Raw genomic sequence first — 19,554 nt, 5'->3', positions numbered from 1 at the left:
TGGATTGCTTTGCAAGCAGATTCACCATTCCTTCATGACTAAGGTTGAGAATAGGATGTGCTGACCTGTTAGGTACCAAGAAGTACTGCTAACACAAGAATATAATCAACTGGAAGTCATCCATGTGAATATATAGGCATCAAGAAGGCATGTCTAAAATAAATAAGAGATAGCCTTGGTGAGGAATATCTCTATCAGGAACCAAGCATCACAAACTAGATAATTTGTGATTATGTTGCCATAAACACAACCATAGTAGTGTTGGTACTACTAGTTTCTTTTTAATGTTAATGTCCATCTATATTGCAAACTACACAACTTAGAAACATCTGACACTATAGCTACATTAGCTTAAAGAATATATAAACTCTGGCTCTCAGATCAATAAATGGACTTCTTTGCTGAAGCACCTGCCTGTCCCATGTCATACTTTCTCCACAGTGAGGCCCTTGAGCTGGTCTCAGCATTTGGTTTCTCTTCATTGAAAATTTTTGATGAGACAATATATATTTCTTTCTGCTTAAGAATTCTCAGTGAGTCCTCTTTCTGGATGCAGATGGTTCTCTCCATCACATCTATTGGAATTGGCCTGAATCACTTTATTGTTGGAAAGAACTGCATCCAACAAAAATGATCATTACATAATCATGTTGCTGTGCACAATGTTCTCTTGGTACTACTCACTTCACTCAGCTTCAGTTCATGTAAGTTTCTCTAGACCTTTCTGAAATCATCCTAAGCAGCTCATATTTTAATGGGGGAAAATAACATACATGGAAGATTTCAAGCTTTAAGATGTAAAGAAAGGTCTCATGGCCCTTGGAGCGCAACAGCAGATAACAATACCTCTTCTTTAATATCTTTCCAATGATAAAATCATGTCAGTTACTAATGCTGAATCACTGAACAGTTCCAAGGACTTTGAGGACAAAAAAGTCCCATTTTCTAGGTTTTAATAGATATGGCTGTAGTACCTGCTAGAGCAGCTGCCATCCTGAATCTCTAAATAGGGTTGCTTCCCAGAGTAATAACTGAGAAACCTGAACTGGAAGCACCATTATTTAAAAATTTCTTTAGTGAAGGGTCCTGAACTGTTTCTACCAAGATCTGAGAGGGGGATGGTAGTCAAGGTGGTAGTGCAACTAATCTCTCTCAGGCATCCTAAGATGGTTTGCCTGGCCTCAATTGAAACCAATTAGTCTTTTTAAAGGGTAAAGTTGTATTCTGGCTTTCATAGAGAGAAGGGTAAAAAAGAAAAGAGCACTTTTATTTCTTCTTTTGAAAAATATAAATAATATTTTTTCTAATTATATGTGTTTATATACATGCAGTTAAAAGATAGTGCTTGATATATATTGAGTGCTTAATAAATGCACCATCTAAAACTTGAGAACAATTAATCCAAAGGCTAGCAGAAAGTAGCCTTACAATAATTAGTCACTTCAGTCTACTTCCTACAGTAAAATTATAGAAATACACTTAGGCCACTAATTCAGTTTTGTTAATCATTTTATGTTCCACATGAGTCATAGTTGTAGGGACAGCATGTACAATGTGGGATGCAAGTGGAGGAGGAGAAACTAGATATCCTTTATTACCTTTTATAAATTCCAGGATTCATAGGGAAAAAAAACCCTCAAATAAACAAAAACCCCAACCACTTTCTATGCCACATAGACAGCTGTTTTAAGCTTAAGTTATATTTAAAAGCTTAAAGTCTCCACTACATGTACCATAGGTCACAATAAAGAATTCTGCTAAATGTTACCTCAAAATGGGGATGATATACTGTCCATTTCTACACAGAAATGATTAGTCTTTAAGAGATAAAGTTATATTTTTGCTTTCATGAAGAGGTCTCTCTCTTTTTTAAATGTAAGTTTCAACATTCATTTTAAAAAATATTTTAAGTTCCAAGTTTCTCCTTCCTTTCTTCCCCAAGAGGGCAAACAATCTGATATAGGATTTATATGGAAAGCACAATTTTCAAATACCACCAAGGTAAATTACCCTGCATCCTAAATAAAGAGTAAAATACATTTACTGGTTAAGTATCTTTATTTTTATGGAAGTAATTATTCATTCTCACTATGTTCCAATACTTCCAACAATTATATTCCAATAAATGCCTCCGAAACAAAACAAAATAAGACTTCTGACCCATCCCCAAACGTACCAACATAGCATTTTGATGGGAATTGCTGGGTATTTACAGAGTTACTCCTGGATGTTATTTGGGATTCTAGAAGCAATAGTATCCAGAGGCTGCCAGTGACAATTCATTAGAGAGTCATATAGCTCTTCACTTCCCACCATAAACTCCTTGTTCAGGTTCTCAATATCCAAGGGAATCTGTGGATCTGTAAAAGTCAACGATGCATGAAGGTTGGCTGGTTTCAGCAAACAATTAAACAGCTGGTATTTTCAATGACTGTCCCCAAATAATTTTAAATGAGCATTTTGTAGTCTTTAAAAACAGACTTTTAAAATGTGAAATATGGTCAAATAATAGAAAAATTGAAATTTAAAATACCTTTTAAAAATAAAATTGTTCCATTTTGGAGAAACCTCACTTTAATAAAAGCTATCATTTAAGTTTACAACAAATGCTCCCTCTCTTTTGTCCAAAACTTTAAGAAATGGACCACTTTAATACTTTATTTTCAGATATTAAATTTCCACCTTCATGTTTAAATATTAGTTAAAGAATGAACTTCTGAAATGATTGGTTATTTCTTTAAACCAGGATGTAAGGCTCAGTATTTTAATTTGTTACTGGCTATCAAGAATCATATACACATTTCAGTAGAAAAGGTTTTAAAATCTCCTATGTTTGCTTCCCCTACCCCAACACAGACCTTCATTAGAAAAATAAAAGAGGAACTTGTTTTCCCTTCATCTCATCCTTGTTCCCACCTAAATTCCCACTCCCCACACACTTTAAAATAGCAGTAAGTTCTCACTGGAAAAAAAAAAGCTATCTTTGCCAAGTCATACAGGAACAGGGCACTCATTGACACATTCTGAATTGGTAGGGTGAACAAGAAAAAGGAAACTCCTCCTCCCAAAAAATTTAGCACCACATACCAGTAGGGTTGGGAGGGATCTAAGAAAGCATCTAATCTGACCCCACCATTTTGGGGTTGAATTAATTATAGCATAGACTTGACTAAAATCACACAACCACTTTTATGATAGAGCCAAAACTCAAATCCAAGTAATTATTTTAAATATTATTAGTAATCTGGTATTATTTTTATATGTAGTCTTATGTTAAATACTAAATTCTGGTTCCATAACAATAACTTTACAACTTCACCAGATCCTATCCAGCCAACACATAGTAAATTTCCTTGTGGATTACACAAAACTAAATAGCCTACCAACTGATGAAGAGTTTTGTTTCTAGCTGGTATCTAACACTACAAGGATCATTATAATAAACATTTTCAATCAAAGCAGCATATCAATTAGTATTGCCATTACCTTCAGTTTGCTCCTCCTCGTTATTTGTAGACCAAGCCTAAAATTAAACATCAAAATCTTAAAAGAAAGGCTACTGCTAATTACTTAATAATCATTCAATTCTTTAGAAAATTGGAATATTTAAAGGAGAGAGGAGTTTTGAAGTGTGAACCTGTGAAAAATTACAACATGTAAATTATAACCAAGAAAGTGAGAAGAAAAATCCCTGACCAAATACCAACTTTTTTTCCCTATCTGTCCAAGAAGGACTAGTTATGATTGTTAAAGTCTAGCCCATTTAAAAAATTCTTACATCTATTTTTTATTTTAAAAAGTCACATAACCTTAAATACATTTTTCTTACAAATAGATTGGAATTTTTAAAAAGTGTGTCTAGTTACATAACACTGTGAAAGGTAGAATGACCTTTTCAAATACCATGATAACAAAACATTCTAGGTGGCTTAAGCCTGAAATACTTAATTGTTCAAGAGCTGTAGGGATTTACTATAAAAATTATCTTTTGAATAAAGGTAATTGCATTTTTCAACTCATTTATCAATGAAAAGCTTTATATAATTAACTTCATTGTCTTGTTTTAAAATAGAGAAATATAAAGGAGTGTGAACGTTTGTATTTGTGGAATAAAGTAAATAAGTATATAAGTCAAGGAAATATAAAATACAATGAATTTATTTAAATCAATAATTACCTCTGACACAGTTGGAATTTCAGCTAGATCTTTAGCATTCTCTTTTGTAGAGGAGACATTCTGAACATTCTCATAAAATATACAGTTATAGTTATATTCAAAATATGGTTCAAAACCTGACTGCAAATAGCAAGTTTGATGCTGCTGGTAATAGGTACCACAGTGGTCAAGTTGTAACTCAGCCTTCATCCTAATAGAGAACAAAACCATGAGAAAAGGCAAAATGGCATAATAGAATGACTTCTGGCTTCAGAGGAAGGGGGGGAGCAGGGTCCATAAGGCCTTAGTTTGTATCCCAACTCTGCTATCTGTGTGACCATGGACATGTTACTATCCTGATTGGAACTCAATTTCCTCATCTGTAAAATAAGAAGTCAGACTAAATGATATCCAATGTCCCTTTCCAGCTTCAATTTCAAACCCCTAGAATAAGTTGCAAATAACAGCACTGGTGCCACCACCATAGCCAAAAAGTTATATTTTTAATTTTAACAGTTATTAGTCTAAGATAATTTAAGTTTCATTTGTTTCAAGAGACATTTTTGGTTTAGAAATCACATAAGATTTAAATCACTAGCATCTTTTTCTTCTCTTTATAAGTAAAGAATAGGAGGGGAAGAAAAGGAATCTCACCTTTGCCAGTACCAAAAATAATCGCTTTGTTGGGTTAAATCAAAATCCAGCGAATTCAAATGCCTAGCCATTGATATTGAAGTTCTGCTTTTAATAATAGTAAAAAAGCCAAGTATAGAAGTTGCTTCTTTGACCAAACCCTCCTACCTTTCTAAATAAATACTACAACCAATACTTGACAAACACTAAATACACCTGCTTCAAAGTTAACTCGGCTGTTTTCACTAATTAACTGCTAAATTCTTGGCTCTATGTAACTTTCACACAGTAAAAAGTAAAATCACAGTAATAAGCAAAAATTTAGAATTACACTTTGATACTTATTTCCTTTCAAGTCTTTTGAAAGGAACTTAAACAGGAAATAAGAGTACCTCTCTAGGGCACTTTTTTTGTGTGTGGTTCTGGTTATTTCCCCCCTCTGGTTGCAATCATTATGCCATCAAACTACTGTAATGTTTGGCAGATGAAGGGAGTATGTAATTGATGAATACAAACTATTTCCTGGCCATCTCTTGCAGAAAATGGAAAAAGACTAAAAAGAATCAACAGCTTTCGATAATAGCTATCACAGTAGTTGCTACTCAGATTTAAGAAAGAAGAGAGAGAAAAGAAAAAGAGAACAAAAGTATGAGAAGATAAGAGGCAGTGTGTGTGGTATAGTAGAAAGAATATAGTTATTTACCAATTAACAAGCCTACTGAAGACCCTGCACTGAGCTAGTTGGTATATAAGATCCCCTCCTGAAATAAGTCTATGATCCTACAATCCATAAAAAAAAAATAAGTCTATGGGGCTCATATATATTACAAAAATCCATACAGTGTTTCAATAAAGAAAAGACTGCCTACAGATTTCATTTGGTTGTTAATAGGATTTTCTTCCAAGACAAGCACAAATTATTTTTTACCAAAACATCTAACTATAATATTCTTTATATTTAAATCAGTCAGAATTCAGGATTTTTCCCTATCTCAAAGGGGGATGCTACAGACTTGTTATTTAAAACTGAATTCCTAAAAGGTAATATTCCCTAGAGTCGTGATTGTTCTTATTTTGTTACTGTTCTCTTGGAGAAATAAGACAATTTGATAAATACATACATTTATAGTAGTGACAATGTATATGAACTAGTGATATTTATGGAAGCTTTGCAGAAACAGGATTTCAAAGTATTGTTTTATTACTTTTTATTCAATAAGCAATATTTATTCTTGCCTAAATGCAATGGTGAAAAGAGAAATCAAGTTACATTATCAAAGAATAACTTCAATTTTAACAAAGTAAATGGACTAGAGATAAAAGTCACTTTCTGTTAAATAACACACTATCAGCTTCAAAGTGTTGTAAAAATGTGAATGATTATTATTTTATGATCAAAATCACACTGATTCAAAAGTCTCAAAATTTCCAAATTCTTTCACACTTAATGTCAACTAAAGCCGTACTTCATAGAATTTCAAAGGTCCCTTGGAAAATTCGTGGGAAGGCATATGACCAGCTTCCCTTCCCTTTCCCCATCAATATACTCTCATCAAGAAGTGAAACCTAAAATCAAACATCTTCTGAATATTATAACATCTTTTCTGATTATTCAAAAGAAATCATCAATTGTTCAGTTCTATATGAACTTTCCACCCCTTGCTACCCTGTAAATTTCATTTGTTGTCTAGTGTTGTCCAATTCTTTGGGAACCCAATTGAAGTTTTCTTGGCAAAGATTTTTTAAGAGTAGATACATTTGCTTTTTCAGCTCATTTTACAGATGAGGAAAGAGAAACAATGTTAAATGACTTGCCCAGGGTCTCATAGCTAGTCAGTGTCACCTAGCTGCTTTACAAAATGCGGTGAAAAAGAAACTAAAATTATGATAATTTGATTATTTTCTTTCTTTTAGTTTTCATCTTTTCACATTAGTAATAAATACAATGGAAACATTTTGTTTAATCCTAGTATTCAGGTAGTTTTTGTTTGTTATGTTTTAAAGGGTATGGTCCTACATGTACTATTTTAAAGGCAGTAGTCTCAATTTAAAAGGAATAAAAGGAGATTATGTGGTTCCTATAGACCACCACACACACTCCTACAGTTCAGGGAGTTATTGATCACCCTCCCATCAAGAGGCCCCAGTTCTGGGGATATCACAAGGATATCACATCAAGCAAGAGATTGGTGCTGCCACTGGGAGCTGAACACCTGCTAAAAGTGTGATATTAATATGCCTCACTATGGTTAGACTCGAAATAGATTCTAATTTTCCTTCTACCTTTCAAATCTAAGTCATGCTAAAAAAAAGGCAGGGGGGGGGGGATTTATCTTCCATCTTTCTACTGAGAGCCAAACTTCTCTACTGATTTCTACATATGTTAGCATTAATCATATAAGACAAAGATTTGGTGACTGTTGGATTTTCTTTTATATGAAGAGTAATAAAATGTTAGCAATGAAAGAAAGAAAGTTAGAACAATGAAAAAAAGATGGGAGGGGGAAAGAGAACATTTTATTGAACAGAAAGAATGTTGTTGACTCTCACTGCTGGCTGCTGGGACAGAATCAGCTTCTCCCAACTTGAGTTCTTCACTCTCAGAAGAAAGAAAAAGACAGAATGCATGATGAGTCTTGCAGGGAAATTTGTCACTTTGCTTGGAACAGAGATAGGAGGAAAAGAAGATGTTCTGGTGGTACTTGCATTGTTTCACTAACAATCACTCTCAATTTAGGATAGTTCCTCTGGATCCTGACAACTCCAATCATTCCCACCAAAGTCTTAGCAGGTGCAGGGAAGTTTGAATGGAATTCTTTACTCCACCGATGAAAGTTGGGCACAAGACGAAAAACAAAATCTCTTCTTCTGTATTCTATTTCTCTATTTTACAAAAAACCAGTCCCAGAAAATGTTATTTGATAGTAATGAGAGGATAAGTGTTATCTCTATAATTGTCTGTCAAGCAATTATTATATGATTTCAAAATATGCAGGAAGTATTAGAAAGAAAATTTGGATTCAGTTCCTTTGACTCCAGAGGCAGTACTCTTTCCATTATGGGAAAAACATTACTTCTCTCTTCAGTACCACCTGCTCTTTGATTGGAGAACAAAGTCATAAACTCCTCCATTTAAGGGAAGAGAAGAGAACTGACATCTCATCTTACTCCAACAGTCATTTTGGACTTACTTGGTTTCTCCGTCATCCCCCTTATGCTAGCTACTTTTCCTACACTCCCTTACTTTTTACACTCTTTTCTAGGTTGTGTTGCTCCATTAAACTTTAAGCTCCTTAAGGGCAGGGTCTGCCTTTTTCATATTTGTATCCCTAGCACTTAGCATAGTGCCTGGCAAATAATATGTGCTTAATAAATGGTTATTGACTACTCTTCTTGCCACCCTCTGATCCAGCCAAAATGGTCTCTTCCCAGTTTCTCACACATAACACTTCATCTTTCATTTCTATAACTTTATCCTACATGCCTACAATGCATTCCCTCCTTTCTTCCACCTCAGAGTTTCTCACTTACTTTGTAAGACATAGCTAAAGCACAATTTTTTGAATGAAATATTTGCTGCTCTTCCTAACTGCTAATAATGTTCTCCCTCCCAAATTGCTTTGTATATATTTGTATTTATTCATTGTGTAGTTATGCCAAGGAGATCTCTCCCCCCTACCCACTCCTCCTTCCCTTTTACCTTTCCCCTTCTCCCGTTCCTCCTCCTCCCTCCCCTCCTCCCCCTTCTCTTCTTCCCTTCCCCCCCTCTCTTCCCCACCTCAAAGTCTTTACAAAAACTGTTGTACTTGTATCCCCAGTGTTTAACATGATATCTACCATGTGGTAACTGTTTAATATTTGATGTTAATTGATTCAGCCTCTTTTTCACTTGATTGATGTGGATTGATTTAGCCTGTCTCCTATTGTTTCCTTCCTTGCCACACACATTCCTACTTCTCCACAAATTCCTCTTACTCCCCCCTCAAAAAAAGCCTTCACTTGATCCTACCATCCCTTCAATTTGTAGAAAGCTTGTCTATCTATATTTGCCACCATTTGCTCCCCTCCTGCTTGTTTCTTATTCCTTTATAAACTGGTATCTCACTCTACCACAGTGCTTTCTGAAACTTCTTTCTCCAACAATACTATTGATTTTAAATGCTAAATCCAGTCCTCAGTCCACCTGGACTCTGTGGTTTTTGATCCTATCAACCATACCCTTAACTTGGATTCTCTCTTGTCTCTTGGTTCTGAAATAGTACCTTGTCTTAGTTCTGTTCCCCTCTGCTTGCTAATTCTGTCTCCTTTGCTCTAAAATATTCATCTTATACCCATTAATCATGGGTATCTTACAGAGCTCCTACTCGATCTCCTGTCATCTCATCAACTTCCTTAGCTTCACTTATCTGTGCAGATGAATATCACATCTATATATCTCTCTCCTAAACTTCCATTCTACATCTTCCAATTTCTGCTGGACAACACCCAAGTAACATGTCAGCATCTAAAATTCAAAATATGTCCAAAACAGAATTACTTTCCCTCTTCCAAACTTTCCTGTTCCCATTAAAGGTATCTCTATCCTTCTAATCACTCACACTTACAATTTCTGTCTTCCTTGACTCTTCATTCTTCCTCTTCCAAAGAAGTTGTTAAATTTTTATGATTTCGAACTAAAACAATTCCAAAAGATTCATGATGGTAAATGTTATCCACGCCCAGAAGGAAAAAAAAAAAAAAAAAAAAAAAAACCATGGAATCTAAAGCAGGTGAGTGAAAGATTTGGAGCTGAAAGTTCGGAAGCCTTTCCTGTAACAGCATTCTCCATTTGGAACGTGTTAAAAATTTGCTTACAAGCCCCCGAAGTTCCTTTAGTTACAAAAACATTGAAAGCAGAGGCAGCTACAACCATGCACAACAAAGAGAGTGAGGATATCGAAAGGGAAGACGAAGAAACAGACTCGGGGAAAGAGGAGGCTAAAAAAGTGTGTAAAACATGTGGATTGAAGAAAAAGCTGTTATCCGCACCACCGCCTCCTTCATTTCACCTTTATGATGATGTAGAAAAAAACCAAGAAAGGCGTCATTGTTCAATAACACTGGAGGACCGCTGTTAAGTGCAGTGCAAAGAACTTTCAAAGCGACTGAGGGAAAAGAACTGGAGGTTTCTTTTGATATGCAAATGTTGTGCCGGATACTGGAAGTTCCAGATCCACAGAATCCAGGCAATGTGCATAGAGAGCCACTGGATTTTAAAATGCTAAAGCTAAAGACCGGAACAGACCAGTTTGGTGTAATGGCATTAATAGACACTATAGCAAACAGCCCTGTGTCCTCTCGATTGGCTACACGTAACTTTGGATGGCGGTGATTATTATACGTGGAAAGATGCATTTTATGAGGAGTATCAAAAGATAGACACATAAGTATTAACAATACATTTAAACAATTTACGGGAATGGGAGCTTACACTCCTTTACAACAATTGGGGTATGATATTCAGGCTTATCAACAAATTGCCGAAGCGGCTAGGAAGAAACGGATTCAGATGGATACTAGGGAAGGCAGATCGAGGCACATCATTCACAAAAATATTACAAATGTCCACGGAGAGCTTCACGGACTTCTTGGATAGACTAACACATGCAATACAGAAAACTTTAGTGATAACGAGATGCTTCTATAATACTGCAAAAACTAGCTAGAGAAAATGCAAATCCGAACTGCAGCAGAGTTGGAGAGGAAAAAACTGAGATATAGAAAGGTGTCAAGGGGTCGGAACTACAACGCAGACTGTAAGGATTGTTATAGAGGAGATGTCTGCAGGAAAGGGAGGTCATAAATGTTACTTATGTATATTTAAAAAAAAAAAAGGAATGTAGGCAGAATAAAGGAATAGCTAGGCCCCCTGATCCATGCCCGAAATGCAACAAAGGATAACATTGGGCTAATGAATGCAGGTCACCACCGGAAAACTCCTTCCGGGGCTCACCCCAGCCCCCAATAAACAATAGGGGCAGCTTTTCAAATGACCCCTGCCATGTCGGCGCCACTGCAACTTTCAGTTCAACAATCAGTAGATTCCTTGGTTCAGTAATCTGACTCTTTAGTTTTTCCTCTTTTGGCTCTGAGGGATGTTGAACTATGCTACATTAAACCCACTACCGTCCCTACTTCTTTTGAAGGATCCCTGCCTCCCGAGATGTGTAGCATTGTAACTGGCACATACCATGCGGGAGTCCTTGGCATCATGACACAAATTAATGTCATTCCCTCAGATCACAAAGGGCCCATAATGGTCCTACATATATTACAAGAGGCCAATGTAATAATTAAAATAGGTAACATGATTGGGCAATGGGTACTCACCCCAAGCATTATTCCAAAAGGAACAATGCAGTTCAACTACAAAAGCAGTCCTGGTGGATTCAGGATATAACAAAGGAATAATTTATGCTTAAAATATTCATTAAAGGGAAAAGGTTTAAGAGGTTAATAGACACGGGGCAGATAGCTGTGCAATTGCCCCAAAACATTGGCAAAATGGGCATTAGAAATGCGTAATACAATCATCCAAGGTGTGGGTAGAATTCAGTGCTGAATGGTTAAGATAACAGAGTGAACAAATGGAGGGAGTTTTTAGGCCACACGTCATCTCACAACTCCCAGTGAATTTGTGGGATCAAGATAACTTATAAAACCTGAAGATAAAGATAGGGACAGGATTTTTAATGATAGCCATTGTTGAGAAGGTGGAGGTTCCTCTACTCAATGAAACAGTGGCCACTCAAACAAGAAATTGATTGGAAATTTTGGAAAAGATAATGCAAGAGTATAGAGGGACAATATTGAATGTCTTTGTAAAGGAAGAATTCAATCCAGGTATTACTTGAGACCTACTCTATATATAAGGGAACACAGTTCAAAGCATTGGCTCACTATTCCCATAACAATGAATCAAAGACATGCTGGAGATAAATTTAGGATACACTTGGTGAAGAATACAGGTAACAGAGAGCCATCTATAATCAGAAAGAGAACTGTGAGAACAGAGTGTGAAACAGGACATAGCATTCTCACTCTGTTATTTCCTTGCATTTTGTTTTCTTTCTCAGTTTTTCTTTTTCTTCCTTCTTGATCTGATTTTTCTTGTGCAGCAAGATAACTGTATAAATATGTATACATATATTAGATTTAACATGTATTTTAACATATTTAACATGTACTGGACTACCTGCCAGCTAGAGGAGGGGGTGGGGAGGAGAGGAAAATTTGGAATAAAAGGTTTTGCAAGAGACAGTATTGGAAAAATTACCCATGCATATGTTTTGTAAATAAAATAGCTTTAAAAAACTTACTATACTATTACTATACTATTTATGAATCTGTTATGATAGGTACATTGTTATTGCTAGTTACTACTATTGACGACTGTTTTTCTTACTTCTAGTTACTGCTTAAAGTTAATGTCAAAGTGAAATGTTAAAGTATGACCTATACATTAACCCTAAAATGTACATAATGCCACCTGGAGATAATTGGTATTAATGCAACACCAACTTAATTCTGGTATTAATGTAATACTAGCTTAAAGAGTATATAAACTCTGGCTCTCAGATTAATAAATGGATTGTTTAGACAAATCCCACCTGACTCCTGCATATTAAAGTCATAACTTCTCACACTTTCACTGTTCATTGAAGTTGGACTTACATAGTTGGTGCCTGAACAGAAAGGGACTCCTAAGGCCTGGTAGAGGAGAATGATCTCTTGGTAAGTGTCAAGGATTAAAGAAAAAGAAAGTAAAAAAGAGGTGAAAGTAGTTTATCACCAGATTAACAAGAGGATTAAGATATGAGATATAAAATACAAAATATTAGATATGAAATTGATTCTTGTCCAGCTGATATCAATGTAGTGCACATATTGAATCAGAATAGGACAAATCAATCAGGCAGCAGGGGCAGAGGGACATTCTATACAAAAATCATGCAAGGACTCAACGAGATCTTTGCTGACTTTGTCAGTAGCTAAAGGATAGCAATTCAGCATTCTATCAGCATGGGGAGGCAGTTTAAATTTTATTGAGACAACTTGTCATTGAAAATACTAATGCTGATTATAAGAAAGCATTAGCTGGGAGAAAATAAAAAATGTCTTAATAGAAATGATTCAAAGGTATCAGGAGGTTGGGACTTCTACTTTTCAAGCTGCAGTAATGGTTGCTGTGCTAAATCAGGACAAATCTCTATGCCAGAATTTTTCAAATTCTTCTGGATGCTATAATTGTGGACAATTGGGGTCATATAAGGAAAAATCATACTACCCAAAAGGTTGCACCTCATCTCAATTTCACAGATAAACCTTTGACTTTATGTCCAAAATATAGAAATTGCAGACATTGGGCTTCTGAATGTAGCTCTCCAAAAGATAAGGAAGATAATCTGACTTCGGGAAAACCATTTCCCAGGCAAGCTCTGGCAGGGTCAAATAATGGGAACTGCACTTTCCCTTATTCCTCCTCAAGTGGTGTCTGCAAACAAACCTTAAATCGGACTTATTGACAGCACAAAATTTAATGCATGATATTCCGGGAAGTGCTGCCTTTGATTTGTTCCCCTCAGTGTTTCACCGGAATTATTGATAATATGGGAATATGTTCTCTCCCCACTGGAGTCTTAAGTCCTCTTCCTTCTGGTACCCTAGGTCTCATTTTAGGACATATTTCATAGTCATTGCTGGGGCTTACAGTTGTGCCTAGAGTAGTAGATTCTGATTTTTTAGGAGAAATATATATTCTTTGTTAAGCCACTACTCAGCAGGATATTTTAATAAAAAGGGGGGGGGAGGATAGCATAGTTACTAATAATACCTTACAAAAGGGTAAGAAAAGAATATTTTTTAAAAATCGTAGTGAAGATTTTAGAGTACAGGAAAAGAGGCCTTCTGGATGCAACCTATAGCTGACTTTAAGCCAATTTAAAAATAGAAATTAGAAGGGATAATTTGCTTACTCTAAATGATTATCAAAAATTGTCAAAGGATATTAATTGGATAAGACCATATTTGAATATGGAAATAAATGTATTGACAAAATTATTCAAAAATTTAAGAGGCGATTATATCACCGATTCAAAAAGTCTGACTAAGGAGGCTGAGGATCAGAAGCAGGAAGTAGATAGTATTTACAGCCGCTACTAATAAACAATCAGCCTCTTTATTCCACCTACTACTAAATATGTTTTTAATACCCCATTTGAATCTACACAGAAAAGTGAATTATATGCCATTATTATTGCACTGTATACTATTCAAGAACCTCTTAACAAGTTTTTAGATAGTAAATATTCTAGTTATATGGTTAATAATATAGAAACAGCCCTTGTCCTAGATCCCCTGTTGGTTAAAGGAGATTCCTTTAATATTGCTTCTATTGTTTAAAAGAATGGTTTATATTTGTACATGTTAATAACTGAATAGTTGTTTTTAATTTTTCAAGTTTATGGCTTTTGGCAAAGATGAGACAGTCCTCTCCCATATCATTTTTGTCTGTGTCTGTACTGAATGTTATATTTGGTCTATGAGATAGATTTTGTTACCTGGAAAGATTTCTTAACATCCTTGACTCCTACATTAAAAGGAAAAAAAAAAAAAAAACCTGACTTTTTCCTGTGGATCCAATTCTGGTCAAGCCAAGGAATACAGAAATAAAATTAGCTAATGTTAATTAGCTAAAATGACATCTTGGCAGATTCTCAGTTTTGAGAGAAATGACTGGGAAGTTTGGCAATTGGTCATTTTAAGATTGTAAGATACTGCTGTCAATAAAAAGTTATTAAAAAAAAAGATTGTAAGATACTGGAGATATTTCCAGGAATGTATCCCATTCTGAAAGAGTGGAGTTAAAAAAAAAAATCAAAATACCACCACCAATAACAACAAAAACCACAAATAGGTAAACAGTAACTTTTTGCTAAGCCTTCTTTGACTTCTATCTTGTTTGGAGTCTCCTTCTGCTTCACTGGGATAGTACCCCTTCCTGGCAAAGTCAACGTAATCTCAAATCTTTCTGTTTGCTAACCTTCTCTTCTAAAATGAGAGTAAGGAGAGAATGCTGAAAAACTTTAGGGGAAGTAAAATTCTGCCTCTTGTAGAAATGGGGGAAGTAGCAACAGTCATAGGGACCCCACACAACCTTGCCCAAATACTTTCCCAACCCAATTTCGGGAAATGGGGAAGGAATAGGGGTTAGACCCCATTGTCAGCATTGTTTGAGCCCTGACACCTGAAACTACTATCAAAAGGAGATCCTGGTACCAGCTGCCCCAGCCTTCAGCAGGTTCTATCCACCAAGTGCCTAGGAAGAATCTGGATGTCTCTGATAGACCCAGCATGGCAGTATGAGATGAGAAAGCCAATCAGCCTCTGCATTTGGTAAGCCCATAATTCTGTTTCAGGTGCAAATATGTATTAGCTATGTAATTTATGGCACACTATTTTATCTTTGCCCAGTTTTCTGATTTGTAAAGAGAAAATAATAATGATTATTGTTGTGAGGATCATATGATTGCGAAAGTGCTTAGCATAAACAAATGATATATGAATGTTAACTTCTTTATGAGATAGAATTGCTTCATATTTGTTAACTTTACATGGGTTTTTTGATGTGACCAATATACGATGCCAAGTCTGGCTATAAGGTGGATCTGTTATAATTGGATATCAAACTGAACAAAGAATGCTTTAACCTGTCATGTATGTGCTTTTAAGCATATACATGAACCAGTTTTGATGCTATTATAGCCATACCTCTGTATTTTCCTCCTATAGCAAATTTTTATAATCAGAGCAAATGATCAATAGAAGCCATAAGCAAAATTCAATTACATAATATCTTGCTGTTTTCAATATGAAAATATGTAGTCCTTATATCCTAAATAATTTGGTTAATGAGTATTTAGCCTAGTCATCTGTTATTAGATGTTTATGTCTGTATGAAATAAGATACTTAAAGGTTTCTAAAATAATGTAAGAACAATTAACATGATTGTGAGACTTGTTATTTTATTGTTTAATTGAAACTAAAGCTAAAACATCTTTAACATTTGTATGTACTGTTATGTCCTGTGACAAAAATATATTTCTTTACATGAAAAGTTGCTGGCCAATCTATATTGGCCTCTCTACATCTTACAGTAGTCTTTGTGGATTTGTCTTTCTATCTCAGATTATCCTAATCTCTATTTGGTAGATTTGTTTTTTATTCTAGATTTTGATCAATTATAGCTGCATTGACCTGCTTCAAGAAGAGGAATTAACCATTGAATTCTTCAATCAGTTCCAGCTTACTACCCCCTCCAAAAAAGAATGGGATCCTGTAAGTGACTCATCTCTACAAACATTCTCAGAGGAAATAGTTTTAGAAGATGATACCACTACTCCCTACTCTCAGAGGACTTTGGCCCCAGTGGTTTGAGGAAGAATTGGAAATGGTTGGCAAATGGACCCCAAATTATCCAGTGTCTGGATGGATCCTTTGTTACAATGTACTTAGGATAGCACAAATTTTCACATCTCAGATATGGGATTCCACATTTCAGGCCCTTGAGAAATATACTGTACAGACATGTTTAAAATATCCACAGATGTTTCTAACTACAAATACCATTTTAAGAAATGGCACTGGAGCCTAAATGATAAATGTATCAGGAGGATATATTGTAAAATGTTACAATTGTGTTTTTTCCCAATATCTTGCTTCTAATTCATTGCCTATGATTCATATTATTGAATACCCATCTCATATGATAGTGCCTACTAAGATTAATCACAATTAGTACAGGTCAGCTGATGAACAGGCGTGGAATAACATCAAAAGAGAATCAGAAAACAACAGAAGTAGGAAAAAAAGATTTGTTGGATTACTCATTGCTAGAGTGCTAGGAACTATAATGATTATTACTTCACTTATCATTTCAGAATCTGTTCAGACTGTCCATTTTGCAAATCAATTAGCAAAAATGTCTCACAAGCTCTAAAAGAACAAATTAATATAGATAATGAGTTAAAACAAAAACTAAACTTAATGGAACAATCATTAATAAAGATTAACAGACATATAAATGACAAGCATTGTACTAGACCACACTTTAACCTACATGGAAGAGCAACCTCTGTACTTTAGCAGTAAAGTCCAACTAACCTTTTAACCTGGTCTTTAAATATACTTACTCCCAAAGAAAGATCCTCTGTTATTCATACTTTGTTTCCATTTTCTCTTTAGTTTGAGTTCTGTTTGAAATATATATATATATATATATATATATATATATATATTTTTTTTTTTTGGCCAAGACAATTGGGCTTAAGTGACTTGCCCAGGGTCACACAACTAGGAAGCAATAAGTGTCAAAGGCCAGATTAGAACTCAGGTCCTCCTGACTTCAGGGCTGATGCTCTATCCCTGCTTGAAGCATTTTATGGTAAACTTTAAGGTGAAAAAATTTCCTATTCAGACCTAAGTAAGGACAAAATTCCCAATATTGATCACTGGGATACAGAATAGGCATTTTAAAAACATTTGTTGAAAAGCAGATGATGTCACTGGATCATAAGCTCTGGAATATTTAGTTAGGTAAACTATTCTGGGATTTAGTGTCTATAAAAATAAGAAGTAACATGAATGACATGACTGAAACAAGTGAATAACAACAGTATGTGTAAAACAACTTTGGCAGCTTAAATTAGATTAAATGCTACAGTCCAATATTGGTCTCACTAGGTAGCTAACATTTATATAACATTTTAAAGTATGCACAATGCTTTAGGTAACCAATTTTGTTTGATTTTTCACAATAACCATGTGAGTTTGTTATAGTTGTGATCTCCATTTTAACAGATGAGGAACCTGAGATGGAAATTGTTTATTCTGACTTGCCCACAGTCACATGGCTACAAAGTATTTACAGTAGGGTTGAATTCATTTCTTCCTGATTCCAAATCTACCCACTTGGTGGGGGAAGGATAAAGGAAATGTTAGGACTAAGGCAAAATATTGTCCCCCCCCCCAAAAAAAAATATGGCAACTTCTGATATGTAATACTCCTAGGGACAGGGATTGTTTATTTTAGTTTTTGTAACTAGTGATTAGCATAGTACTTACACATTAAGTACTCAATAAATTATTGTAAATGGACTCTGCTCTATCAATCAATGTTTTGGTTAACTATTTTTCTTTGTTGGAATAGAGAATTTAATTGGCTAGGAAGAGAGATACTAGTTTTTGCTCATTTATTTTGGAATAGGTCTGTGATTTAACTGGCATATAGAACTCTGATATGGAAATTTAGAATTAGCTAGATTAGCACACTAAATCAAAGCTTCTTAAACTGTGGATCATGACTCCATATGAGTTAGGATTAGGATATCACAAAAAAGTTGGCAACAATAAAAGGTATCAAATATTAGACTAAGGTTTAATCATTTAATTATAATTAATAATTTGTTAAAAACACAAACACATGCATATTTGTATGCAAATTTGCTTTTATCTTTAATAAATGATAAAAATTATATGTATACCAAAGGATTGTTTTACGATAAATTTCCTTATGATTTATTATAAGTATTTGATTTGTATATCTATTTTACATAACAATATAATCAGGACCTAATAACAATTTCTTAGGCAAAAAAGGGTGGCAAGTTCAAAAAGTTTAAGAAGCCTTAGACTAACTATGATTTCCATAGATTCACAGAGTCAAATGTATTAAAGTAGAAAGAGTTCTCATTCCGTATTTGGAGTGTCAGAATTCAAATCCTATTGAGGAGATTGTGTGAAGTTGGCCAAATCACTACCTCCCTAAATCTGTGTGCACATGCAGGTGGTGAAGTGACCGGGGCTTCTTAAACTACATTCATTTGAGGCCTCTTCTTGCTTGAGAAATTTTCATGTCATCCTAGGTATATAGGTATATAAAATAGGCAACAAATCAAACACTTACTGACAATAAATCATGAAGAAATTTATTTTGAAACAATTCTTTGGTAACATATGATTTTATCATTTATTAAAACTAAAGCAGCTTTGCAAACTAATAAGATGGATGTGCTTGTTTATCTTTACAAAAAATTTGACCAAATATTTAATACGCAGGACATAAAACATCCAGAAACCTTTTACTGATCCACCGTGTCATCTGAAACTGACTCCGAGACCAGCGCTGTGTCCACACCCTTACGAAACGTAATGACTGTGGCATTTAAGGTGATACCTTTATCAATGAAATTTATCAACAAAAAAGATAAAAGTAAATAAAGAAAAGAGCGAGTTTGTACTCTACAATCTTTAGGTTCCCGACCGGCTCCAGGGTTAGACAGAAAGGTTGTACAATACTTGGAACCCCAATTCCCCACATTTTAGAAGATTTGAGGGACACAAAAATCTATACTTACGGCATATTTTAAAAAGTTAAATCACTGCATATTCGTAATTAAAATTGTTCGCAAAAGTAAAAAATTCTTTAAATGTCAAAGGAAACTAAGTATCCTTTCTTAAATCATGGGAACAGCTGGCCCCGATTACGCTACGTTCCACTCCCCTCCACTCCACTAAGGAGTCAACTCTCCGCGGAAGTCCCGCCCCTTCCTCCTATCTCCGCCCTCGTTCCCGCCCCTCCGCTCCCGATTCTCACCTCCACCCCTTCTCCCACAATTAAGCCCCGCCCCCACCCTCTGCCTGTCCATTCCAGTCTTAGTCCCACTGC

The 19,554-nt window shown here is 35.2% G+C and overlaps 1 protein-coding gene across 2 annotated transcripts; it reads right to left on the bottom strand.

Annotated features, from left to right (window-relative positions):
- Nucleotides 1-2,039: 2,039 nt before the first annotated feature.
- On the bottom strand, nucleotides 2,040-19,403 carry C1H6orf52 (chromosome 1 C6orf52 homolog). 2 transcript variants are annotated; one of them, XM_051970702.1, is made up of 4 exons: nucleotides 19,244-19,403; nucleotides 4,178-4,367; nucleotides 3,487-3,523; nucleotides 2,040-2,360 (listed from the first exon to the last, which is right to left on the bottom strand). In XM_051970702.1, exons 1-4 carry the CDS (start codon nucleotides 19,246-19,248, stop codon nucleotides 2,218-2,220), a joined length of 375 nt encoding a protein of 124 aa, XP_051826662.1. In that variant the 5' UTR covers nucleotides 19,249-19,403; the 3' UTR covers nucleotides 2,040-2,217. The 2 variants fall into 2 exon arrangements, with proteins under 2 accessions (XP_051826662.1, XP_051826661.1); XM_051970701.1 differs by lacking the exon at nucleotides 19,244-19,403 and adding an exon at nucleotides 4,811-5,141.
- Nucleotides 19,404-19,554: the final 151 nt, after the last annotated feature.

Source organism: Antechinus flavipes, chromosome 1 (genome assembly GCF_016432865.1).
Source record: "Antechinus flavipes isolate AdamAnt ecotype Samford, QLD, Australia chromosome 1, AdamAnt_v2, whole genome shotgun sequence".
In the NCBI taxonomy this organism is placed as follows: Eukaryota; Metazoa; Chordata; class Mammalia; order Dasyuromorphia; family Dasyuridae; genus Antechinus; species Antechinus flavipes.
The sequence above is the reverse complement of the archived record's forward strand: the minus strand, read 5'-3'. Positions and strand labels throughout refer to the sequence as shown.